The sequence below is a fragment of the Ambystoma mexicanum genome, chromosome 8, assembly GCF_040938575.1.
Source record: "Ambystoma mexicanum isolate Mex_15411 chromosome 8, UKY_AmexF1_1, whole genome shotgun sequence".
NCBI lineage: Eukaryota > Metazoa > Chordata > Amphibia > Caudata > Ambystomatidae > Ambystoma > Ambystoma mexicanum.
Genome location: NC_090929.1, coordinates 1,426,141,009 through 1,426,168,653, shown reverse-complemented (window position 1 = coordinate 1,426,168,653; position 27,645 = coordinate 1,426,141,009). Strand labels below are relative to the sequence as shown.

At 46.5% G+C, this 27,645-nt stretch overlaps 1 protein-coding gene across 1 annotated transcript in view; it reads left to right on the top strand.

Moving 5' to 3' along the window:
• Positions 1 to 27,645, top strand: part of UBTD1 (ubiquitin domain containing 1) — a 377,210-nt gene that overhangs the window by 290,113 nt on the left and 59,452 nt on the right. Inside the window, exon 2 of the mRNA XM_069611572.1 lies at positions 886 to 1,113. Within this exon, the coding sequence (XP_069467673.1) occupies positions 886 to 1,113 (228 nt within the window). The remainder of the gene's footprint in view (positions 1 to 885; positions 1,114 to 27,645) is intronic.

Sequence of the window (27,645 nt, the reverse complement as noted above, 5' to 3'; positions counted from 1 at the left end):
AGTCCCTGTGAGGAGAAAGTGACTGGGGTCTGAAAAGAGCAGCTCCGTTTCGGGCGAGGGAAGAACTATGTCTCTGGTCCACTGCGCTTTCCAGCTTTTGGAAGCCCCACTGCCCCGCCCTGTTTAATTTGTGGTCTTCAATTATTGCTTTACCATCACAAGTTATGTCTTTAAGGGCGAGGTATTCAAACGTTTTATTATGCTCGGCCATCTCTTGAGTACAAATATTGCTGCTCCCCCCCCCCCCCAGCTGCCATATCTGCTATGTTTTCTATTATAAAAGTCACTATTTCCTTTTTGAAGAGCCTCGCACCATCCCCCAAACTCCCTCTGGGCACCCTTTGGGGCCAGCCCCACAGTTTGACGACCACTGCTTTCAGGGAATAGGCAACATGTTAATTGAGTGGTCTCTTTCAGGGGCTCCCACCAGCCCCAAGATGGTCGGAAGTGGAGGCACTTTTAATAGCACATGCAGGGAGGTGTTCCGAAGTATGTTGGGCGACTTTTGTTGTTGTGCCCCTCTCCAGTAGAGAACCGCTGGAGCCACATGTTTCCCTCGCCATTACTAGGACATGCATCCTTCCATAAGTAATTGCTCTGCATCCACCATGTTCCTTTCCCCAATTTAGAAATCAAGGGTTTGATCTTTTCTCAAATTCATGGCACACTGTGCTGCTATATAAGGCGGGTTTCCATTTTAATTGCAAGACTATTATAACAATAACGAGCATAATGCTGAAAAGTAAGAGTTGTGTGTACATTAGAGCCTTATACTATGCAAATCATGAGTTGGAGCATAAAAGACAACGGGGGAATTACGGTTTGCAGAGAACGTGTAAGCCAGTAAATCGCGCAGACACCTGATATCTTGTCTCGTTATTACAGGACGCAATGAGCCTTTGAAGAAAGACCGTCCCAAGTGGAAGAGCGACTATCCCATGACGGACGGGCAGCTGCGCAGCAAGCGGGATGAGTTCTGGGATACCGCCCCAGCCTTCGAAGGCCGCAAGGAGATTTGGGATGCCCTGAAGGCCGCAGCTTATGCCATGGAAGCCAATGACCTTGAGCTTGCCCAGGCCATTGTTGATGGGGCCAGCATTACATTACCTCACGGTAAGTGGAGCCTGAGCGAGAGAGCCTGATCTCTCTCTCTCTCTCTCTCTCTCTCTCTCTCTCTCTCTCTCTCTCTCTCTCTCTCTCTCTCTCTCTCTCTCTCTCTCTCCCACTCTCCACTCTCTCTCTCTCCACTCTCTCCACTCTCTCTCTCTCTCTCTCTCTCTCTCTTCCTCCCCTCTTCTCTCCACTCTCTCTCTCTCTTCCTCCCCTCTTCTCTCCCTCCTCTCTCTCTCTTCCTCCCCTCTTCTCTCCTCTCTCTCTTCCTCCCCTCTTCTCTCCACTCTCTCCTCTCTCTCTCTCTCCCTCCCCCTCCCCTCTTCTCTCCACTCTCTCCTCTCTCTCTCTCTCTCTCTCTTCCTCCCCTCTTCTCTCCACTCTCTCCTCTCTCTTCCTCCCCTCTTCTCTCCACTCTCTCCTCTCTCTCTCTCTCTCTCTCCCTCCCCTTTTCTCTCCACTCTCTCCTCTCTCTCTCTCTCTCTTCCACCCCTCTTCTCTCCACTCTCTCCTCTCTCTCTCTCTCTCCCTCCCCTCTTCTCTCCACTCTCTCCTCTCTCTTCCTCCCCTCTTCTCTCCACTCTCTCCTCTCTCTCTCTCTCTTCCTCCCCTCTTCTCTCCACTCTCTCCTCTCTCACCCTCTCCCTCCCCCCCCATCGCCCCCTCTCTTTCACATGGAACCAGTTGCCCTACGTCCTGTAGTATTTGGCAACATCTGAAGTAAGATGTCTCTTTCTGGAGATTTTGAGATTGCGCTCCCCTTCTTTTTCCTTAGCATAACATATTATTAATTGGCTAGTCCCTGGCACCATCAGCCTGTACACACATATATTCTGAAACCGAGGGGGGGGGAGGGGTCTGGGAAACTCTCTACCAGCACAAACACAGCCCATTGACTTGTTCTTGGGTGGATGGCCCTTGGGAGAGTCTCAACCAAGTCTTTAGCTCACTGTTCTTTTCACAGAGAAGACATTGCCCCACATATCAGTCTTTGTCCTGCCCATATTCTGAAATACCATGTTGCCAAATTATGAACATCGATCTCCCCGTGAATGTAATGGTCAAGAAATTTATTTTTCCCCCTTATAATCGTTCACTGCCTGTGCCCCTTATTGCCAGAGGTGTGATTTGAGCCCCCCTATAGTTGAGGTGAAACCTGTGTACATAGACCTTTGCCCAAATTCTATTCCTTGTAACTTTAAACTTTTAATTTGCTGGATGGATTTGGATGACCGTTACCCCAAAATGTTTGTCAAGGGCCCCCCCCCTATGCTAGAAAGGTTGAACAAAGTTTGTTAAAAGATGGCCTAGTCACTGTCATTCAATTTTCCCATAAAGAAAAGGTGCATTGATTGAACACCAGTAGCGCAAAAACCGTTGTAACGATTTGTATCAAATAAGCAACTACTTGGGCACAAAGTGTTGTGGTTAACACTTTTGCTGGTTTGGGGTAAATCCGTCCAGTAGTTTAGAAAATATTCATATCGGCTTATCGGGGGAATACCCATGAAATCTTGTGAGATTTCTGCACTAACGCAGCGAGACAGGATTGGGGGGTGGGTGGAGGAACAGAATAGTGATGAGGACTAATCTGAGAGGTTCAGGGAGGACGCGGTTGGGGAAAAAACTGTGTCAAATTGGGACGAATCAACTTCCGTGGTACCTGTAGTCCAGGGGTGAATATCGGTTTCTTAAGTCACTCAGCCACACACTTTGGAAGAGATCCAAACAGATTGGAATAACAAGACAATTATCAAACTCCTTGTCCAATTTTGGTAAAGTAGAAGGAATGACAGGCATATCTCCAAAAGGTTGTGGATCGTTGGTTAGTTGCAAAATCAAGCGAAAATACAATAATTACCCAATGACAAAAGGGACTGTCCAGTCAAGGTTGTATAAAAAAAGATCTACTTTATTGATATCGCAACAGTTTTAGCAACACTACAAAATACATCCCACCCTGTAAGGGAAGGCAGAGGATAGACGGTTTCAAAGAAGGAAAAGGGATGCACTGTGGATACTGACAGGATGATAGTTGGTATGGTTAATAAACACAACAGTTTAACGTTACTTGGCTTCAGCACAAAGGGAGTAATGGGTCTTAATCTGTCTCTAGGTGCCTTCCAGGAAGGACGAATGGGACAGAACCACAATGTACCTTGTGCCGTAGGTGTTATTGATGCTCAACAGGTTCCAGTCGACTTCAGGGTGATTTGCAGGTGTCTGTGACGGAGTTCAAGACGGGAGTCGGCTGCAGGTATCGGGCGACAAGATGGTTCAGCATGCCAAGCTCAGCGAACGGCTGCAGGCTGGCCTACTCAGGGACTCTGGGTCAGGAATCGGTCTCAGTGCTGGTCGGCAGTTCTGAAACACTGGGCGCGACTTCTCGGATGTCTTTAAGTGACTGCAGCTTGACAACGGTCAGCTTTGCAGTCGGTAGCAACTCGAGGAACTCGACTGACTCGAAAATGTCCTTGACATGGAAAAGGAAACACACCAAAGGAGGTCAGGGCAAAAGAATGTTGATCCAGGAATGCTTTATACCATCCACCCAATACGATCCTCAACACCATACCTCCAAGACTTGAGGAACTAAGCCAGATACCTATGATTTGTAGTGAATGGTGGAAGTCCATAGGCCAGGACAACTCTTATCAAAACTGAAGGGAAAAAAAAAAAAACACTGTCCAAATGGGCCTGAACCGACCGGCACAAGGACGGTATGATAAGACACATGGAATGAAAGGTACAACATCCAAACTTACACAAAGTGAAAGAAAACACAAGGCAAGAGATAACCTATGAAATGAGGAAAAGCAATCGCCAAAGAGCTCCAGAAGGAGAGAAAATCAAAGTCACTACGCAATTCAATTCTGAATGCCTAAACCAAAGGGAATTTCCATGGCACATCTCATGGTCAGAAGGTGAAGTCCAAGAAACCAATCACCGAAAAGATGTGATCTAACGGGCAGCCTCCAAGGAGATTTTTAAAGTATTCCTCCTGATTTTCTCCCGACACATTCTCATTATGTTCTGTCCCTTGGCCTCCAACCTCCATTCCAAATTCCAGTCAGTATCTCTTTCCAACTTCATGCCAACTACCTGCCAGAACAGCCTCCCGACACCCACCTCCTTATCTACCCCTACCGCACCCTCTTTTTTTCCCTGTTGGTTTTCCAATCCTTCACTTATCAGTAATACTTCAATAAACAAGGTATTCCTTCTCTCAATCTTCCTCTCCATCCTTCCACACCTCTCACTATGGAACAGTTCCTCAGCGAGCCCTACTCATCCTCTGCAAAACCTCCTACCAAATCTCTGCTTGTGTTCTGAACCCGCTGAGTCGCTCTCCAGCCTGTCTCCTGTGAGGCTCTCTTACCAGCCGTTTGTACCTTTCCAACTCATTGGGCCTGTTTTGCTCCAGCCTCTCTGGGTCCTTCTTTAATCTGTCTTCTGAGCCACTCTCTCCCCAGCCGTTTTGGCCTACCCCACCTTCTAGGCCTTCTTCACCCAAACCTCTTCTTCCCCTCCCTTGTGTCTCTACTGTCTCCTAGCCCACTGGGTTTAATTCTTCAGTTCTCCAGGTGTATTTCTCCCGAGTACGTGCGTCTCCACTCCAGGACACTGATGAGAAAAGCTGTAAGCCTGATCACTTTTCTGGCTTCCTGCAACCTTGGTCTCCACTATAGCCGCCTTCTTGCAGCACCAACTACCACTTCAGCTCTTTTAGTTTACATTCACCAGTCAGCTCCAAATGGTCTCTTCCTCCTAGGTCCCACAGCTTTCAAACCAGCTTTCAACCATCTGATGCCTGATAAAAGGGGATTCAGTTGTGTTAGATTGAATGGGGATTGGCCGTCGGGTCGCACCGCTGGGGATAGCTTATGATATGATATAATGTGTATAGGCGCGTTATAAATGCCATATCATAAGTGTTTCAGACTAGCTTACAGACTAGCTTACAGAGTTATGTAGGACTTGGGATTGGCTTGTCCCTCACATTGGGAGGTTTTTTCTCTACCTACAACCCCCTGGCCCTGCCTTCTACCCTCGTTCTGGGGTAAGGGAACCCAGGTGTCTCTTCGTGCAGCTGGTGTAGGGATTGGCTGGTGGGTCCAACTCAGTGGATTATTTTAAATTCCAATGTGGAATTGGGGCTGGCTACTGCCCCTTCTTTGGTGGTTGTCTCTCTGGTTGGCACACCCTGCTCCTGGGGTGGGCTGCCTTGGCCCATCTGTTATTTTGCATATAAGAATTGAGGACTTAAATGGTGGCTGGCTGATTGCCCCTATACTTTACAGTCCTAATTCAGGTTGATTTCTTTGCCTCTCGATTTAAATGTGATTCTTGTGGCTGCGAGAGGGAAAAGAGCATGCAGACACTGTCGGTTCTGTGGGATCGCCTTTTTTTGATTCCCTCAAAAGGAAGGGAGTGTCTGTGGGTACCATGTTATTAAACCCCGCGCTTTGTGTTTGCCATGGTGGAACTAACTGGAAGATGCTCTCTATGCTGCACAGAAGCCCAGCGTCAAGCAGCTTGCAGCGGTAGCTGGATCCCCTGGCGACCCCCCTAGCCAAGAGCAAATTCAGGCAGGGAACTTCATCGCACCACAAACTTAATTTCAGTCTGGTTTAGTTTTTGTTTTTTTTACTGCACCATTTCCAAGTAGTATCCAAAATGACTTACTGCAGTAATCGGTTTACAGTGCCATTAGCATAAAGCATATTTGCAAAAGGTAATGAAACCCTGACATTTGGATGACTATCGGAGAAAGAATAAACATATAATGAAGGATCAATGGCAGGTCAGGGGCTTGTGGCATCCAGGGCTTTTTCTAGACTGATGTTCCAAGGCAAGTATTCTAATGATAAGGTTCACGATTTGAACAGCCAGGAAAAACTGCAACGAACTCCGTCGAAGCCTCTGTGTCTTATACCCAGAGAGTAAAACATGTGAAACTGGAAAGCCTGATCAATGGCACTCAAGTCCACCAAAAGGTCCAGATGGAACCAGAACCCACTACTGTCTTTGCCCACCTGTACTCCAATACCAGTGGCACTAAAAACAGTGTTGGGAAGGGGTCACACGCTTCCCACACCCCCAAGCGCATCAGAATAAGGCAAAAGCTGTTAAAGGTACTGTGAGAGACCAGGGAGCAGGGGGGTGCCCTTAAAAGCTTCTACACGAGTACATTATTGCAGTGTACATGCGGGAACAGCAGCCATCTTAGATATTAGCAGCCATATTGTAGCACAAAGCTCAGATGCAGCGCGGCAGTCAGCATCCGAGGCCTAGGCCACAAACATGAACCAAGGAATAGGTTATATCCCGGGCCCTGATGAGAAAGGTCAGAGCTGCACAGACCCATAAAGCCTTTATTGTCCTAAAATGTTGCCAACCTTCGTGCTCTGGGAAGAATGTGCCCTGCAAGGCCACAAGAGGATCGCTGAATAGCTTTGTTCGATACAATCCCATGAGAAGGAGGGCACGGGCCTCCGACCCCCACCAGTCCCAATCCTAACTTATAGCACCCAAGTGCCCTAGCATTAGGAACTCTGAATTCCAAGGTAACAGTCAGCTGCAGACCATTGATCAAAAACCTGTTAGACCCTCGTTCGATCATGTAAGATCAGAAAGCAGGGCTTTCCTGTCTTCACTTCTAGTTCACGTGATTTGTGCTGCAAGGTGCTAGGAGGGATGAAATTATAGCCCAGATAGAGGGTGGGAGACCTTGGAGATGTGCCGGCCTGGCTGGGAGCGAGTGAAGTGCGTAAGTTAGTATGACCTCGGCTTTCCCACTGGGCCCCTGTCTGTTTATTCCAGGTGCACTGCTACATAGAGATGTTTTTAGTTGGCAACTAATTGTCAATTAGCCGGCATGTGACTGATGACTGCATGTGGAACAAGATGGACGGACCCCTATGGAGCAGGTAACCTATGTGTAGGGTTGCACCAACCAGTCGCGTGGGTTTCTACTGTATGCAACAACGTCACTAATGACGCTGTGTACCTTCTTAATGTGCTGCTCATGCATATTTGGACAGAACGTTCCGCGCCAGCAGAGTTCTTTGTTGGCGTTTTCCATTTGTGTACGGAAATAAACATAGTTATCCTTGCAAGAGGTGTATTGGGCCTTTTCCCCAAGTGGGTTGTATTTTTTTCTGGTATGAGCGTCTAGGAGCTTTCGGAAGTTGCCACTGATTTAAGACACATTTTAAATCAATCTGTGCCACAGAAAGCCTGTAGCCAATAGTAATCCACAACATAAACACAACTTTAGTTCAAACATGGCCAACTTGGAGACACTGGGCAAGAAGCCTGGCTTCATGGCAACTCAAGTACAATACCCCCTCAATTGAGAAGCAATATGTGAAACGTTAAAATACAAGGATAGAGGTAAACCTAGTGCTTCCAAAACCATATTTCAGCCAGTCGAAAAAAACATAGGAAATATGAAAGAAATCCTTTTCTGCCAGCTGAATAACGAAGTGGACAAAAGAAACAAAGAATGCTGCTTCAGCACAGCTGCTCGATGCAGAGGGCTCAGATTTTAACTTCTCCCTCGTTTTACTTGCTGAGCTGAGACCTTTGCATCTGCCCTGTTTGTAAGTCAGGCCAGCTCTTCCTATGCATGCTTTGAAGGGCGCCACATTGATGCGATCAATACTAATTTGATGCCTGAACCTTTTTGCCTTCCCACCATAGCCAGCAGGATTGCACTGAGAAAGAGAAGCTCATTCAGAAGAAAAACCCTACGCACAAGCCTTTGGCATTGTATTAATTTCAGCAACAAAGTAAGGCTGCAGACCAATATCTTAAATCTAGTTTCTGGTCCATTATGGAGACTGATGCACTCATGAGACTATGATCATTGATGTTTCTGGTAATGGATCTCTGATTAAAACGCCCCTCATTAGTGGGGGGGTTGAGGGAGGGGTGGGGGTGTGTGTGTGTGGGGGTTGTGTGTGTGGGTGTGTGTGTGTGTGTGGTAAGTAATTACCATCTTAAAACTGCATCTCCCCATAGATGTCCATCATGATGTCATTGTAAATCACTGATATATTATGTATGTGTTCATAGGCTTTGTAACGGGGGGGTGGGAACAGAGTTAAGATTGTCATCACTTCACACATATGCTGAATGTCAGGGGTTTTGTTGCGTTAAATCTGATCACCTTAAGTCTCTTTGCTCATGTATTTTCACTGAATTTCAGGGGTTTTGTTGTAGTATAGTTTCTTAAGGGCCAAATATCCCCAGTCCCGGTTCCCACGATAATTTTCCGAAAAGAATTTCCGATTATGCCAATTCACAGGGAAAGAAAATCTGAATGTAAAGTCTTTGCTGTCTTCATAGGCACTAACCGTGTGTCCCCCCAACTCTCTTCTTGGTCCCTCCCCACTCACAGCAACTCCCCGAACCTTTAACATTATGCCCTATCACTTTTCCTTTCATGTGTGTGAGAAATTTGATCATCCGCGCGGTAGGTGTGCGCTCGCCTGGGCTTTGACATTTTCAATTAAATTGAATGATGTTAGATCAACCTCAGGAAAATGAGTAGGGCTAATCCATATACATTTTCCTATGCTCACACCATGGCAAACGCATAGGCCCGTGCACCCTGGGTGGACACCGCCTACAGGCACAGACCACCCTTTCATATTTCGTTTATATGACAGCCAGGAGTACACTAGGTCATCTCCAGAAAGTGGGAAGACCAACTGTCCCCCTACCATAGCCAGCCTGATTAACTTACAAAGGCTCCATAGATCCACCATGCTCTTTTGTTCGGCCCTGCAGCTGGTGGCCGCTATTAACCTACTAATATAATGTACTTCAAACAGGACCACATGGGGCCTGGCTGCAGAGGTTAAAGGAGACCGGAAACCCCAACAACCCATCATGTAAAACTGTGTCAACCTGAAGCCAGATCATGTCTCGTACTGTATGTTTACAGTAGGGCACCCCGGTAGGGGGACTCCGTTCATAAGGTATGAGAATGTGGTTTGCAGGAGCCAGCGAGTCTTGTCTCGCAGCAGCTTCAAGGGAGACCTGACACTTTAATCAGGAACCGCAGAGATATCCATTAACTAGAGAGACTCTTTGATCAACAACAGACAGGAAGATGGATAGGACTTAGTATCACATGTTTTCCCCCTTTATCTTTCCTGTTGCAAAGCACTTTGGTTTTGAACCCATACATACAGGAGATTGTTTGTAGGGACCTCAGGATTGTTTCATTATGGTAGGCTTAGCCTACACCAATCACTGTGGCCCACTAGGCTTTAAAAGAGGACTGAGCCCCTCTTTTGGCAGACCATCTGAAGACTTTGCAAGAAGAACTCATGATTGGACCTTGGCTGAAGGTACCGTCTGCCTTAGATCTTCCGCTAGTGAAGGAAGATCAGGATCTCCAAAGAGGGAAGCAGGATACCTTCCCTAAACATCTCCCAGGGAACAGGGGAAGATAAAGACCACAGGAGGACCCTCAGGCTGCTCCAGAACCACTACACAGCCAGCACACAGCGTGCCCTGCTAGGCTCTACAGAAAGCTTCCTAGGTAGGAAGCACCAGAAGGCCTCTGAACCTACTACCAAGGACAAGGCAGCTGCCTGCAACACAGCGTTGTGCCACCCGCCTTAAAGGACGGCACAAGTCCATTGAAGAAGCGGTAAGAAGTGCCTCGATGAGCATCTACCGACATCTGCCTTGAAGGATATTTAAGGGTGTCTTTAGAGTGGAAGAGTACCATTGCTCGATTGCACTTACACAACTATTGCTACACGCTTTTTAGATTTCTTTGTAGAGCACTGACCCTTTTTGATGTATACTATGCTGTAATAGTTATGTCTCTAAAATGTATGTGATTTGACTTTTTTTGTACGAGATTAACTAGGACACATCACGTATGAATTAAAATGTCTTGTTGTTTACGCACTCCCTGTCCCGATGCTCATTTGTAAGTGAAAGGTATTTGGTTCCTACTAGATAAAAACACTTTGTTTTAGGAGTCATCAATATGGTGAGTCTATGAAGAATGTGTTGTGTATAATGCTTTTTTTCCTGATCTTCATAGCATTTTCAGGTACCCTGGTGTAGTGCAATACACTCCTCAACTTTGGCCCGTCCGCCTTAAAGGATGACACAAGCACATTGAAGAAGTGCCTTGACGTGCATTTATTGACGTCTGCCTTAAAGGACATTCAGAGGTCCTAAAGCTAGGGCACTTGGGTGCTATAACTTCGGATTGGGACTGATGGGGGTCAGAGGCCCGTGCCCACCTCGTGGGATTGCATCGAACAAAGATATTCAGTCATCCTCCTTTGGCCTTGCAGGGCACATTCTTCCCATAGAACGAAGGTTTGCAACATTTTAGGACAATGAAGGCTTTGCAGCTCTGGCCTTTCTCATCAGGGCCTGGGATACAACCTACTCCTTTGCCTAGGCTTGGATGCTGACTGCTGTGCTCTGTCTGAGCTTTGTGCTACAGTATGGCTGCTAATATCTAAGATTGCTGCTGTTCCCACATGTGCACTGCAATAATGTACTTGTGTAGAAGCCTTTAAGGGCCTTTGCCTTATTCTGAAGCGCTTGGGGGTTGTGGGAAGATTGTGTCCCCTTCCCAACGCTGTTTTTAGTGCCACTGGTATTGGAGTACAGGTGGGCAAAGACAGTAGTGGGTTCTGGTTCTATCTGGAACTTTCAGTGGCCTTGGGTGCCATCGATCAGGCTTTCCAGTTGCACATGTTTTACTCTCTGGGTATAAGACACAGAGGCCTTCGATGGAGTTGGTAGTAGGGTTTCCTGACTGTTCAAATCGTGAGCCTTCTCATTAGAACACTTTCCTTGGAACATCAGTCTACAAAAATCCCTGGGTTCCACAAGCCCCTGACCTACCATTGATCCTTCATTATAATAAGTTTATTCTTTCTCTGATAGTCATCCACATGTCAGGGTTTCATTACCTTTTGCAAATATGCTGATGGTGCTGTAAACTGATTACTGCAGTTAGTCATTTTGGATGCTACTTGAAGTAAATGGTGCAGTAAAAAAACCAAAAACTAAACCAGACTGAAGTTAAGTTGGTGGTGTGATGAAGTTCCCTGCCTGAATTTGCTCTTGGCTAGTGGGGTCGCCAGGGGATCCAGCTACCGCCGCAAGCTGCTGGACGCTGGGCTTCTGTGCAGCATGTAGAGCATCTTCCGGTTAGTTCCACCATGGCAAACACAGAGCGCAGGGTTTGATAACATGGTCCCTACATACACTCCCTTCATTGTGACAGAAACCAAGAAAGGTGATCCCACAGAACGGACAGTGACTGTATGCTCTTTTCCCCTCTCATAGCCGCAATAATCCCATTTAAATCAGAGGCAAAGAAATCAACCTGAATTAGGATAAAAAAAAGTAGAGGGGCAATCAGACAGCCACCACACAAGGCCTTGATTCTCATACGCAAAAGAACAAATGGGCCAAAGCAGTCCACCCGAGGGGCAGGGTGTGCCAACCAGAGAGATAGCCACTCAAGAAGGGGGACTAGCCAGCCCCAGTTCCACATTGGAATTTGAAATAATCCACGTGAGTTGGACCCACGAGCCAATCCCTGCACCAGCTGCACGAAGAGACGAGCCTGGGTTCCCTTACCCCAGAATGAGGGTAGAAGGCAGGGCTAGGGGGTTGCAGGTAGAACAATTTCTTCCCAATTTGAGGACCAAGTCAATCCCAAGTCCTACATAAGTCTGTAACATATCCCCAGCGGTGCAGCCTGATGGCCAATCCCCATCCAAGCTAACACAACTGAATCCTCTTATCAGGCCGCAGCTGGTAGACCGGGCGAAGCCTGATAAAAGGCAGGGCCTGTATTTGAAAGCTGTGGGACCTAGTTGGAAGAGTCCATTTGGAGCTGGCTGGTGAATGTAAACTAAAAGAGCTGAAGTGGTAGTTGGTGCTGAAAGAAGGCGGCTATAGTGTAGACCAACGTTGCAGGAGGCCAGAACATTGACCAGGACATTAATGAGAAGAGCTGTAAGCCTGGAGGGAGACCCAAGGTAATGAGGAAAAATATACCTGGAGTACTGAGAGGAATTAAACCCAGTGGACTGGGAGACAGTAGACCCACAAGGGAGGGGAAGGAGGTTTGGGTGAATAAGGCCTAGAAGGTGGGGTAGGTGATTGGCCAAGACAGCTGGGAGAGAGGGGCTCAGAAGACATGTTAAAGAAGGACCCAGAGTGTTGGACCAAAACAGGCCCAAATGATTTGGAAAGGCACAAACGGCTGGTAAGAGAATCTCACAGGAGAGCGAATCAGAGGGTTGAGAACACAAGAAGAGATTTGGTAGGAGGTTGTGCAGAGGATGAGAAGGGCTCGCTGAGGAAGTGGTCCGTAGTGAGAGGTAGGGAAGGATGGATAGGAAGATTGAGAGAAGGAATACCTAGTTTATTGAAGTATTACTGAGAGGTGAAGGATTGGTAAACCAACAGGAAAAAAAAGAGGACATGGTAGAGGTAGATGAGTAGGTTAGTGTCGGGAGACTGTTCTAGCAGGTGGTTGGTGTGAACTGGTGAATTTGGAAAGGGATGCTGACTGGAATTTGGAATGGAGGGAGAAGATCAGGAGGAATACTTTAGGAATCTCCTTGCTGGCTGCCTTTTGACTTTGGATCACATCTTTTCAGTGATTGGTTTCTTGAACTTCACCTTCTGACCATGAAATGTGCTGTGGATATTCCCTCCGGTTTAGGCGTTCAAAGTCACTACGCCATTCTATTCTGATTTTCTCTCCTTCTGGACCTCTGTGGCAATTGATTTTCCTTATTTCATAGGTTGTCTCATGCCTTGTTTTTTCTTTCTCATTGTGTAAGCTTGGCCGTTGGACCTTTCATTCTTTGGGTCTTAGCATACCGTCCTCGTGCCGGTCGCTTCAGGCCCTTTTGGACAGTTTATTTTTTCTTTTCCTTCAGTTTTGGTAAGAGGTGTCCTGGCTGTTGGACTTCCACCATTCACTGCAAATCATAGGTATTTGGCTTGGTTCCTTAATTCTTGGAGGTAAGGTGTTGAGGATCGGATTGGGTGGATGGTATAAAGCATTACTGGATCAACATTCTTTTTTCCTGACCTCCTTTGGTGTGTTTTTTGCTTTTTCATCTTTGGAAAGAGCCGTAAGACTTTCCTCCGTCTTCGCTTTATCCAAACCCACAAGCATACAGAATAGGGAAAGGCTGTCGCTCCCCATGGAGGACTCCCCTGCATGACACAAGGCAATAACATTCTTGTATGCCACTGTAGACTGTGAACACTTTGTGTGAAACCTCTTTACTGGCAAGTGGATGGACGCTGTTCCCTATAACTATAAATGCATGCTTTATCACTACAATGGAAGGGTGTCCGGACATTTCATCGAAAACAATTGGTCGACAGGACATTTGGTCGACGTAATTTTGTCGAAAACCAAATGGGCGAATTTTTTATTTATTTATATATATATTTTTAAGGTTGTAGTTTAGGGGAAAAAAGGGGTTTTTAGAAAAAAAAGGGGTAGGGGGGACCCCCCCCCCCAAAAAAAAGGGGTTAAAAAAAAAAAAGAATTCGACCATTTGGTTTTCAACGAAATTGGTTCGACCAATTGTCCAGTCGACCAATTTTTTTCGATCAAATGTCTGGCAACTCAATGGAAGTACTACCTGTTCTGTTTGGTTTGTTTGAAATATGTCCCAGTGTTGAAGTCCTCTTGAAAGGACTGCTCCTTTTTTATGTCACCTGGTGGCTTCCTCTTTTGGAGAAGCCAAAAACCGTTTGGGAACTCCATCAGTTCATAAAACGGTCAGGATTTGGAAAGTACTTAGAAGGATTCTGTGCCTCTGACTGACTTAGTTTTTCTGAGGATGCAGAAAGTTAATTACTTTTCTTTGAGACTTGTTGAGATCAGGGGAACATATCGAAACATGCTTCAGTGTAGCTCCTCTGAGGGTAGTTGGAGAAGAATATATCTATCATGTTGCCATTAAGAAGGGTTTAAAACACTAGATGCCTACAAGGAGGGAGTTCCTGGATAAAGTTTGATTGGCCTAGCCGAATTCTTTAGTTAGATGTCCAAAATCAAATCTGCATTTGGTTGTCACAGGTGTAGGGAAGTTCAGAAATACATATTTTGTGAAAACGCTAAGAAATGTTGTCTCGTTGTCTTATGGGGTAAAGATGGGAGTTTTCTATCTTTTACAGAGCTGAGCCAAACTTGCAAAGGACTTCTCTAGACAAAGATAAATATGTTCTTGCCAGGCAGCACTTTACAGGCATCATCGACAAGATCCCTCATAAAGTAACCCCTTATAGCCTATGAACTCAGTAACTCATGGTTATGCGAAAAGTCCCATAGGCTTCATTAGACTTTCAGAACACTTTGAAGTGGCATACATTCAACACGAGCAATGTACATACCATAGCCGGAATACAGTCTGGATATAGGCAAAAGTTCTGAGAGATCCATGTTACATCCCTCCAAAGTGAAGGCTTTCATGAAAAAATGTGAAAACTATGTATCATTATGTTCTGTTTTAACAGGGATTGGATTTGGGGTCCTTATGGTAGCCTTTTTTGTATCCTTCTATTTAAAGGTGCTGTTTTTAAGAATAGAGAGAGAGTACAAATCCTGGAATTTGCACCAATTAATGACATACAAAGGAAATTTTAACTGCTTTATTCCGTCAAGTTGCTCTTTAAGTGATAACACGTGTTTCGGCTCGGCAGAGCCTTTCTCATATCAGGGCTAATAATCACGATCAAAAGTGCTGAACATAACAATAAGGAATATCAGTTAATTAAATAAGTCATAAACATAGACCCAATGCCCAAAACATATTCAATTTGTAACACAATTTTTGAAAACAGTTGAAAACATAGTTATTAATCAGCATAACATGCAATTGTAAAGACAGAGATTAGGGGTTGGCATTGGGGAGGAGTATGTAGGGAATGAAAAATCATCATGTAAAAATCCAACAAAGGGAGTGGTAAGAAAATGGGAGAGGCAAGAGAACAACAAGAGAAGCATGTGTTTTCACTTGAAGGGCAACTTGATGGAATAAAGCAGTTAAAATGTCCTTTGTATGTCATTAATTGGTGCAAATTCCTGGAGTTATGCTCTCTCTCTTCACTTAAAATTGACGTGTTAGGCTTTATACCGTCCCTACAGAGAACTGTGACAATAGCTTGTATTTCGATGGACAATAATTATACATAAATTCTTCCCTCATAACGGGAACATTAGTCATTAAGTCCAATTGATGCCTTAAGAGTCGCTGAGTAGACCAGCTGTACTAAAAAGCCACACTTCTCCACTGTTTTTAAGAATGTTTTCTTAATAACCAATTTTTAAATTGGTAGGCTTAGTAAGGACCAGGTGCTCTAATCTTCCTTGCACGGTTTTCCATTAGGGTGTAAGAGGATTCAATTCAACACTACAGCTAAGTCAATGCCTAGTCTGGGATACTGAATGGAAACCCTTATTAATATATCTTTATGTCCAGTTCATGCGTTCTGGATGACTACCCCTATATAACACCCCTCTCTTGGAATCCTCCTGACCCCACTGAGCCAAGAAGTAGTTCTGTTTTGCACGTTTAAAGGTTTATTTGATAATTTAAACAATATATATATATATATCACGCTTTATAATAAATGAATAATTGAATATCACACTGAATCTGAGCAGTAATCAATAATGGATAGTCTGGCACTAGCACACTTCTTTATAATCAATGATGAGTGGTTATAGGATGGATAAGATAGCAACAATACTTTATGGTTTCAAATGGATGCAAGGTGGAATGAAAATGCAGTACAGAAAATACTCAATATGCGTTCAACAAAACAATGTAATCACTTTTCTCTGGCAATCCCCTCCCCCCTTTAGGCAATGCAAGGAAATGGAAGGAAAGCACACAGTTCTCAGAAATGCAATCAACTGTAATTCAGTTCACCCCAGCAAGCTTAGACTACAGAAGTTTACAACACAGGCCCAAAATGCTTTTATATGTGCTGGTAATGAAGTGAAAAATATGTTAAAATGCTTTTAATTCCCTCTAGAGGTTCAGGGTGAATGGTATCAAGTTAATATTAGTCCAGGCTCACTTTAGCAAGGATCTAGGAGTAACTAGCAGGTTAAACGAATTTTTGGCAACTGAAAGCAAGAAAACTGCTGTTTTCACACGTTGAGAAATTTGCAAATCGCGGCAAATTCGCGAGTGCGTTTTTCGCGATTGCGGCAAAAGTATCGGGGGTAGGAATGCGGTTCTAGGTTCGTAGGAAAGCCACGATTCTAAGCTTTCAAGTTAATGCAAGTCTCTAGGACAAACGGTCACGGAGATATGAGCGATTAAATAAAGGTTGTTTTTCAGATTTGAAATTTTAAAGTTCAAAAAGACAAGTGACAGCTAGCAACTAGAAAATGACAGGTGACAGTTAGGAGGCAGTTCTACTTAGTTAAAATAATATAATCCAAGCTATTTTAATCTAAGAGATTGGTTCTGCACAGTCTGCTAGGTACTCACACTATATTCTTGAATTAAATGGGCCTCGCCATGGATCTGGTCAGGTTTTAGACTGGACTCTGGTCTGGTCTCTGCACTTCACAGTGATCTGGGTCAGCTCTCTCTGCCTCTGGTTCTGGATATTGATAGCTTTGAAGTCTGGATCTTTCTGCACAGCTTTCTCTAGAGATTGATGGATTTGAAGTCTGGATTTTCCCGGCAGAGCGTCCCGCAGCAGATGGAATTGAAGGTCCCTATCTGTCCTGTCTGTCTGCTTTTATGTGTTTTGAAAATGGGTGTGTGTGCAGCATCACTAGCTCTACCCCTCTCCACTTGTCATTGGCCAAGCTTTCATTTCTCCCCTGATTGGGGGAGCTAAGTTGTGTCAGAGTGATGTCATTTTACAGCCTGCAGAAAGTCCACTCCTCCTGTCAACTTGCACACAAATCTAGATTTGAACCAAATACATATTTGCAGAGGTACATATTGTTTTAAAATCATATGCACCCATCACATATCACAGGAGGTATACCCTGTCCAAATCTGCTCTTTCTGGGAGCTTGCATTCAGAAATGGCGACATTTGCACTTTTTAACTGGTTTCGCAATATCGGACATTACCCCAAATTTACACACATGTGCGCAAGGAGTATGGACATTAGTTGATGAAGTGTCAGATTTTTCACATGCACACATTTTGAGTAATGTCCTCTTTTCCGCTAAAACCCCCCTGAACATACCACCGGGTCCTAACACGTCTTAAAATGTGGGCAGAAAAATCACAAGAATTATGGTATCATTTAAATAATTTTCACAAGTCCTCTCTATGAATGATCCATCTTTTTCTAAAACCATATTCTGGCTACAGGGTTGTGTCCTTTCAGGTCACATGGTACAGAAACCAGTCTTTCCAGTTTCTGCCAAGCTCAGCGACCCTGTCCCTCCCAGCTTCTGCCAAGAGGAAGCTGTTTTACGACATCTGCAATAAACCATCTGCCTGGGTGAAGGGGGTTGCATTGTTCAGAGCTCCTGTATTCTGTGGGGGCTCCCCTTAATTCAATTATCAGAGAGATGGCATATCCTTAGTGTGGCCAGCAGGAAACAGCCAGGCCTGGGAAGTTACTTGTGAATCAAGTTTCACTCCTGATGGGGGTAGTTGCCAGGCAAAATTGGAATCTCTTTAAGCCAGTTTTTAGCCACATGTTGTTTCTGTTCCCCAGTTTTCTGCATTCAAATAACTAACAATTTTTTACATATGCAGCTAGAATGCTGATTCTAAGTTTAAAACTATGACATTTAAACAATTGCAGCCTATGTGACACTCAGAAGTAGGTCACTCATTTCTTTTAAACATTTAGATTTTTAGTGTCTGTAGTTCAGTTTAATTTAAAACTGCTGACTCCATAGCTCAGCTAGTTCTGTTATCAACACTGTTCTGGGCTCTTCATCTTCCAGATTTTATAAGCACACAAAACTCCATTCTGCCAAATGTCTGCTGGTGTTCAGTGAAAATTTTGCATATCCTGCAATGTTTAAAATGGGCATTTGAAGCTTGCATTCAGGGAAAACAAAGGTAATTTTAAAGCGCTTTGAAGCTAACCGGCGCTACTGTTTTTCCTTTGGCAACCCATTTCACTCATGGCACCCCGGCCTATCATGCTCGCACTGGCGGGTGGCAGGTTAGGCAACCATTTTAGTGTGCACAACTGCGCGGTTTTCATAGATTCTGGCGCACATGTGGGCTTTTTCGGCCATCTTGGATTTCCTAAGCCCACAGCACCAAATGTTGTAGCATAATAGTCCAAACGTGGGTCAGGACACCCAACAGATCCCCCCACGTGACTGCCCTTTGAGTTTGAGTCGATGGGGAGTCGGGTGCACAAGGGTTTTGACCCACGCACTGGTCTGTCCGCATAATCTTCTTCCAATTCTGCAAATGGCACAGTTCAGCATCTTTTCCTCCATCCGGTACTGATCGATCGGTTCTCCTCGCCGGTCCTGATGGGAATATTGGGCGGTACACCGGGCCCCTTGCGTCTCTGCTCCCGGTCTCCGGATCGTCCTCCTTGTCCCGTCTCCAGGTTTTCTTTCTCCTAGGACGACAAAGGAAGAGCGGCAATACCTATTCATAGACATTTTTCCACCACTGTTGAGATAGTGGGGCAGCATATGCATTTCATCATAACGAAACATTACATTCTTATTTTGAAAAAAAACAGTATAACTAAGAGACAGTTTCATGCAAATCACAATATTTTAGACACTAGATGTGGTATGTTTTATGGTTGGAACTGAATTAGTCTGAGACAGTACCCGCTAGGATTCCAGAGGATTCCTCCAGTTGTTGCAGAGTGTGCCTGGGATGGCAACATTTCAACTGGTTTATGTGGACCCACTTGTCTTCCCCCTCTGCCAAACCGCCTTTGGGGATGCGGATCTTGTAGGCCACAGGGGAGATTTTGTCTATAATCTCAAAGGGTCCCTTCCATGTAGGCAAACATTTTCGCTGTTTGGCCTGGTTCCTTTGGAAATTGTATAGATAGACCCGGTCCCCCACCTGATATTCCTTCCTGGAAGTCTTCAGGTCATAGTGGGTCTTCATGCTATCAGCTGATCTTTCTAGATTCCGCTGAGCATAAGCAAAAGCATGTTGAAGGTGTTTCCTTAAATTCTCCACATACTCATGAGTTGTGGAGGCATTTATCAGTGTCTGCTCTTGGGTCCTGTAGAGCAAATGCTGAGGAAGCACCATCTTGCGCCCAGTCATAAACTCAAATGGTGACATTTTGGTTACAGATGAAGGGGTAGATCTGATGGCCATTAGGACCAGAGGTAATCGGATATCCCAACTTGGCCCAGAATCTGCCACAAACTTCTTTAATATGCTCACAATGGTTCGGTTATATCTCTCTACTGCCCCAGAAGAAGCTGGCCTGTAAGCAATATGCAACTTCCTTTTGACCCCCAGTATCTCCCACATCTTTGTCATCACTTCACTGGTGAAGTGGCTACCTCTGTCTGACTCAATCCTTTGAGGTAGATCGAAACGGGAAAAGATGTGGTTAATCATCAAGGCAGCTGCGGTTTCTGCCTTGCAATTTGGGGCTGGGAGACATTCCACCCACTTGGTAAACAAGCATGTCACAGTCAACATGTACTTATTCCCCCTAGCAGAGCGAATCACGGGGCCTACAAAGTCGATTTGTAAATCTGACCATGGCAGGGTCATCCCCCTCTTTTGGAGAGGCGCACGGTGTGTGAGGGATGTTGGCTGAAATTGTGCACACACAAGACAACCCTTCAAATATTGGTTGAGGTCCTGGCCCATGTGTGGCCAGTATGCAACCTCTCTTAGGATTTCCAATGTTGTGTGAAACCCCCTATGACCGGCGGTGGCCGCATCATGGGCGTGACTTAACATCAGGCTTCGGAAAGAGGTAGGAACCACCCACTGATCGTGGCCAGCTTTGGATTTCCTTACCAGCAAACCGTCTTGGATTCGGAACATTTTTGGACATTTCATCAACACTCTTAGGTCCTCTTTCCCAATGTAATCGGTATCCGGCAGGGGAAAGTTCTCAGGGTCCTCAAGGTGCTGGTAAAATTTACCAATAATTGGATCCCCCTTCTGAGCGGTAATCAAATCAGCATCAGGGGTCTCCTTACTCCATTGTGCAATTGAAAGGTCGTTGTGAGCATTTGTCTGGGACCTAGTGATAGCGGTGACCTGGATTTCCCCCAACAGGGACTCAATCTCAATTCGATCCCCTTGGATGGCCCCGGTTTTGGCCAGCTGATCAGCTAAGTCATTTCCAGTTTTGTTTGGTCCCTCTACTTTGGAATGACCCTTGATCTTTTTCCAATAGATGGTCATCTCATTCGAGGTGACCAGATCATCAATGTTTTGGATCAACTTCCCATGTTTCAAGGGTTTGTTGTTAGCACACAACATGCCTCTAGTTTTCCAATTAACCAGGTGCTCCACGAACCCGTTCCGTACATAATCCGAATCTGTGATTATGACCAGTTCGTGGAGTTGATGCTGGACAGCAGCGAGGATGGCCTGATGCACAGCCATCAATTCTGCCACCTGACTACTTCGGGGACCAATTTTGTATCCAGCGGAGGGTTCTGGGGACTCATTCACCCATGCATTCCCTACGCCGGCCACCAGTTCTTTCTCCCCGTTGTTGTCAACATGGTACGAGCATCCATCCACATAGACAGTGGGCATTCCCTCACACTTGTCCTCTTCAAAGACTTTGTGGGGGGAATTAAGGTATGCCTCCATGTTGTCCTTTTATTTTTAGACTTTCGTCCTCGAGACAGTTTTCTCTGGCACAATCATGCAAGTCAGCCAGACCTTGTGCGAGGGGACTCTTCTTGTTTTGGCCATATCTGACCTCCACAGGAAAGCCTTTCATTGACAGAATCCAGGAAGTAATTCAGGAATTACTCAAATTTCCGGCCCGGATTCTATCACTTTGGAGATATTGCAGAGGCTGGTGTGGAGTCTCCACTATGATGTGTTCCCCATGGATAAACGGGCGGTAATTCTTCAATGCCCACACCGTTGCCAGGAGTGCCTTCTCACAATCGTTGAATTTTTCCTCCACAGAGGATAAAGTTTTGCTCGCATAGGAGATTACTTTATTGACCTTGTCATGCTTTTGATATAATACTGCTGTCAAGCACGTATTAGAGAACCCCTTCTCCAGGAAGAACTCCTTGTTTCTGACAGGGTAAGCTAGGCAGGGCGCTTGTGAGAGGCTTCTTTTGAGTTGTTTTACCGCCTCGGCTTGTTCTGGACCCCATTCCCACTTGACCCCCCCCCTTCAGGAGATGAATCAGGGGTCTGGTGATCTCTGCGTAGCCCTCAATGAACTTTCTGCTGTAATTAGTCAGTCCAAGGAGGCTCCTTAGTTCCCGCAGAGTTGTGGGGTCTTTCAGTTTCTGAAGTGCTTCCACTTTCTTTTCCTGGGGACAGAGACCCTGAGGAGTAATCTCATGCCCCAAGAAATTAACACGGGTTCTACACCACTGTGCTTTCTGAAAGGAAAGTTTTGCTCCGGCGGCCCTCAACTGGGTCAGAACATAACGGATCTCCGCTATGTGTTCCTTCACAGATGAACTTTTGATGAGGACATCATCTACATAAGCCAGGTTACCCCTCGCACCCAGGTCGGGCATGGCCTTATGTAGGAAAATGTTGAATTCATTGCCGGAGTTGAGGTATCCGAAGGGAGTCCGGGTCCATGTGTACTGCTGGCCCCCAAAGGTAAAAGCCAGCTTGTATTGGTCCTCCCTACTGACAGGCACGGTCCAGTATCCATTGGTCAGGTCTATTGCAGTGAATACCTGTGACCCCTGAATCTGGGCCAGCCCTTGGTCAATGTAGGGAAGAGGCCATCGGGAAGTATGGACCCGTTTGTTGAGCTCCCTGAGGTCAGCGCAGAGTCTCCACTGGCCGTTTGGCTTCAATATTCCCAGCACCGGATTATTGAAGGTGCTGTGGACTGGACGGATTATTCCCCGGGGCTCAAGGTTCTTAATTATTTCAGTAAGGGACTCCATTGATGCGAGAGGCAAGCGATATTGCTTCACAAACACAGGAGTCATGCCAGGGTCCGTGGGGATTGTTGTTGTGTGGATGTCAGTGCGACCACAGTCATATGAGTCTACCGCAAAGAGATCTTGGAAATCCAAGAAAACTTGTTTCAACTTTTGCTTTTGTTCCGGAGTCACACAGGCATCAGCTAGGTTGACTCTCTCTTCCACCATCTGCCTGAAGCCTGGAAAGACTTCTGGTTTGGCTATTTCAGCGGCCTCCTCCAGCTGGGTGGAGAAGTCCCTGGTCAGAGTGCTGATTTGGACTGGAGGCTTCAGGTGGGAAAGGCAGCCCTCATGGACCTGGAAAATCACCTCATCCCTCCTGAAGTCACAAGTCACATCTTCCTTACCATAAGGGCAAGAAGTGTACACCAGGAAGTTCCCCCCATGCCGGGTAAAAATCCTGTCTGGTGTTGTATTGTCATCACTGTCACTGTCAAAGCAGTCCTTGGGGATTGGCCCTAACAGTTCATTACCTAAATCTATGGAAAAATGTCGGTCATCAACCGCCATTCCAATATTGGTGCCTGCGGCTAGAGTAATGCTCTTTAAGTCGCTGTTATCCACCTCTATTAGAATGGTGTCATGTTCTATGTTGACTGGTGTTGGGTTTACCCCTAACCCTTGCTGTTGGAGAGAAGCATTTAGATGTATGTAAGCATCAGGGTTTTGCAAATATTGTCCTCTTTTAACTTTCACTTCCAGGGAGAATTGTCGGGTCCTTTCTGGGATGGTGACTTCCTCTTTGATCTGAATTTCAACTGCATAAGGTAGCAATTGAGCTGACCGAAATGCTTTTTCTGGATCATCAAAGCCCATGGGATTATCCGCTAATCGGGACCAAGCTTTGAAGTTTATTAGGTCCAAACTAATGGCAAAGCGATTGAGAATGTCACTGCCTAAGTAAAAGGCGGCAGTGACGTCTCGCACGACCCAACAATTATGGACTATGCTCTTGTTGCCAATGGAGATTTTGAGCATACACCTGCTTGGCAGGAGATGTTTGGAATTAGGTGCTTCCAGGTCCATTTCCCATTTATCTATCAGTTTGAAGGTGGGAATGGCTGGATCTTTTGGGAGTTGGCGGAACATGGCTTCGCTGATGAAGCTCTTACCGTTGTTCACACACACTTGAGTGAGAACAGAGTCCTTCCCATCATTTAACTGAACAGGGATGAACAACTGCTCTCCAATCTGCTGAATCTCAGCCAGGCTCTGAGCTGATTTCACATCTTTCTGGACTATTAGAGTGGGAGTTTCTGATTGTGGATTAGTATAGAATATCAGAGTGTTTCCTTCCAGCGTGGAGTACCACTTTAAACTGGAAGGAAGGTTGATTTTCAGAAATAGAGAGGACCCTCCATCCCCAGTCTGTTGTCCTACTGCTATTACTGTCACGTCTGGAATTTGGCTATTCTGGAAGTGAAATTCTACTTGGTCAGATTTTTGTTCAACCATGTGGCAGGTGCCGTTTAAACTAACATGGTTGACACTCTGTTTTAATTTTATTGGTCGGCTAGTCTGGGTCCAGAGGACCTTGTTTACGCAATCTATTAAGGGTGACAACCTCCTCAGGAGGTCATTCCCCAGTAAACAAGGGGTGCCCTCTGGAGTCACAACTATGACCGGGTGTTTCAACTTGTGTCGCCCAATTTTAATGTCCAAGTCTGCCGTCCCCTCGACAGGAATTTCCTTCCCGTCAAAGTTCTGGAGTTGTCCAGGAAGTGAGGTGAGAGGAATTTGGTAATTCCCTCCCCTTCCTGCATTCAGTTCATCAAAGGCCCTTCTGGACAGAAGGGTAGCTTGAGATCCCGTGTCCACCAGCGCCAAAATTGTACCCTGCCCCTGTACTTGTACCGGGGCATAGTATCTTACCTCCTTCTCCTCAAGGGGGCACAGATAATGCACATTTTTGGACAACTGGTGGGCTAACTTTCTGGTTGTGGACATCACTAGCGAAGAGATTTGGGCAGAATTCTGTGGAGAGCCTTGGGAATCTGAAAGAAAAAATTGGCAACTGGAGATCAGAGCCATTGTGGGTTCCCCTGGCTCCGGTTCCGGGCCGCCCCCCCTTTTTGGAGGCAGTCACCAGGATGGGTTTGAACCAGGGGATTTTCTTGCTGTTGGTTCTGGGATGAGATGGTGGGCGGCGGTAGCTCAGTCTCCACATCTCCCCAGTCTGGATTTGCATCCCTAGGGACCCATTTTTCTTTGGGAGGAGTTCCCCCCTCCCTGAAGGAGAAGATCCTTTTCCCAGGATCCTCTGAGGATCCCTCTCCCTCAAATTGGAAGATCTGTACCTCCTCCTCAAACTGAGTCTGTTTGGGTCTTTTGTTTCTCCTACCCCCCCTCTGCTCCTTAGGAGGCAGACTTTCAGGGGCAAGAGATTTTGTTTCCGGTTCCTGGGTTTCCAGGGGCTGTTTACAAGTGAGGAAGGAAGCTTCCTCCCAGGCTTTACACCCCCCTTCCCTTTGTGCCTCCTCCCTGGGAACCGGTGAGTTATCGGGGTGCTGCCCCCGTCATTGTTCTGGGGCACCAGGTCCAGAGTTGGGTGCGTGCTGCGCCGGCATGCCGATCTGAGGGTTCTGCTGAGCCCTCAGTATGTGACCCAGATCCCGCGCCATGTTTTGAACCTGGCGCTCTAACTGGGAAACCCGCTCAGGCTGATACGGGGCCCTGTTTTCTCCCCTGGGCTGATCCCGGGAAGGGTAGCTATCCCTTCTTTGGTAGTACCCCTGGTTGGGAAGATTTGGATACCCCTCCACCCTTGGCCTCCCCTCTCCCGGATTCGGTTGTCTGGGCTCAGGGAATTGGGGAAAGAAGGGTGGAGGATTTTGGGGCTGGAAATTGGGTGGATACCTGGGGAAAAAGTTCTGCCCAGGATTTGGAGAATTTCTGCCCTCCTGTGGGAAGTTGGGAGGGAAGTTCCCTGGGTTAGGTGCTTGGCTGGATCCCCCCCCTTGGGCTGGAGGAGTCCACACATAACCCAGGATGGGTCTGTTTCCCTTGTAACGGGGGCTTACATAATCAGGAGAGAGAGGGACCCCATTTGTGGGGCTGCCTCCCTGGCTCCCTGTTTGTGACTGGCCCGAGGACCTTCTGGGCCTAGCATTATTAGGTGCAGGTAGGTTTTTAGGTCCCCCATCTCCAACTCTAAAACGGGGGTGACCTTTACCTCTGCCACCTTGGCAGCAGCAGGGGTGCTGTTAGTTTTGGGGTTTTTGGGCTGGTTTTTGTTTTCCACCGGTTTCTGCACCTCGTAGATGCGGGTGGCTTGTTCAATGACCCATTCTAAAGATCTTTTCTCATGAAAATCTCTCACGAGCTGGGTCATTATATATTTGCGCAAGGCATGGAAAAACGTATTAATAAATTCTCTGCTGTCTGTGCGCACCCTTCTGGTGGTCTGCGCAAAGGCACGTTTCAGTTCTTGCACAAACTCTTGTGGGGCCTGATCCTCCCCACACTGCAAATTGTAGGCTGCCTTGCGAGCCTCTTGGGGATTTCTGTGAACAGAAAAATGTTTTAATATGGCCGCCCTATAGGTGGACCACCTGGAATGATTTTGGTCCTCCAGCCCTGCAAAGAAACTGGAGTACTCTGGGGAGAATGTCCACTTTACATATTGGATACAGCTTTGGCTGTCCTTCAAATGAAAAGTCTCCATTTGCTCATAGTGCTCCAAGTGTTCCCAAACAGAGTACTTGGCGTTCTTATGATAAGGCGTGATGACGCTCCCGATTGCCTTAATCTGCTTTAAGGGGTCCTTAAGCAAGGCCCTTTTTGTCTTATTGGCCCTTTTGGTCCGGGTAACCCTGGTCCATTCATCTTCTGACTCAGAGGCATGCTCCCAGAGGTTCCCGTCTGTTGTTCCAGGTTTTCCCGGATTCTGCGAGCCTGGGAATGGCTGGCAGAATGTGGGGACCTGGTCTCCGGTGTCCTGTACCGCTCAGAGGAGTCTTCTGATCCCTCCTTGCTGCCAGGATTTGCTGGGTACCCCCCCACTGACCTAACTGGGCAGAGGTTTTCAGAATGCCCTTAATGGGCCTACTCTCCTGGGGTTCCCCACTAAATTGCACTGTGCTTGGGTGCCCATACACGGATGCCCGCCCCTCCATACCTGGGTGGTACTGGCCTATGAGCCCCATACTTTTGTCTGGATAGTAGTCTGCCATCCCTGTGGCCCTGTGCTCACGTGCGCCAGGGGACATGGGGGTGGCAGAGTCCAGGGACTGAGAGAGATAAAGGCCTCTGGTACTAGGGCTCCTGAGGTTATGCTCAGGAGTTTCCCTTTCCCAGCGAACTTGGTCTCTATCCGCCCCTGCTCCCTGTTGCAATGCAAGAGCCTGCGCCTTCAGTTCCTCCGTTACGGCCTTACTAGACTCTATCAGTCTCTCCTGCATCGCTACCTGTTGTTGGAGCCTATCATTGTGCTGGCAGAGAGCCTCATTCTCTCTCTGTGTTTCCTGATTGGTCCTGGAGCACTGGGCCAGTCTTTGCTGCAGGAGGTTTACCTCCTGAGTCCCATCCCTACTGGCCTGCTCCTTTCTTGCCAGAGACTCTTCCACCCTTCTGGTGTGCTCTACCAAGTTCTGGTTTTCTTTTTGGAGGTCACCCAGCCCCTGGAGGGCCAGGTGATTTTCTTCAATTTCCTTTTTTAAGTGGCAGACTTCCTGGCCTAAAGTGTCTCTTTCCTGACTGAGAGCCTGCATCTGTGCTGCCAGGTCGTCCCTCTGCCTTTGGAAGGCACCAGCTTTCTGGCGCTCCTGATCAAACTCTGCCTGGGTATCCAGGTCTTTCAGAATCAGCTTGTTGCTCTCTGCCTTCACTCTATCTAGATGACTTTGCAGGGTGGCCCTGTTAAAGTCTAATTGTTGCTCCAGCTTTTTCTGGCTCTGCAGTAGGGAGTCCAAACCTTCTTGGTACTGCTTCTGCAAGGCCAGAAATCTGGTATCCTGGTCAGCCTTTTCCTGTTGCAGGATGTCCATATCCCTCTTTATTTTAATGATGTGCTGTCTACTCTCATTTTCTGACTCCTGGCTCCCCTGCAGCCTCTGCTCAGAAGAGACCAGGTCAGATTGGACCTTCTCTAACGCCATCTGTCGCTTATTCGCCAGATCTTGGCTTTCAGTACATTTATCCTGCATGTCTCCCATATATAGGTACAGGTATGCCGCTATCCTAACCATCTTGTCTTGTTCATCCTTAGCTTTAGGAGCCATGTATAGTTCACTCAGGGCCACATGTAGGGGACCCTGATCTCCCCATATATCTGACCCTGTTTCAGTGACCTGTTGCGTGATGGCCTGCAACCAGACCATGCAGTCCTGGTGAGTCCACTCACCTCTCACAAATAACTTATGTAAGAAGTGCTCTCTGGCTATTTTCATGTCTACTAAGGTCGTCAT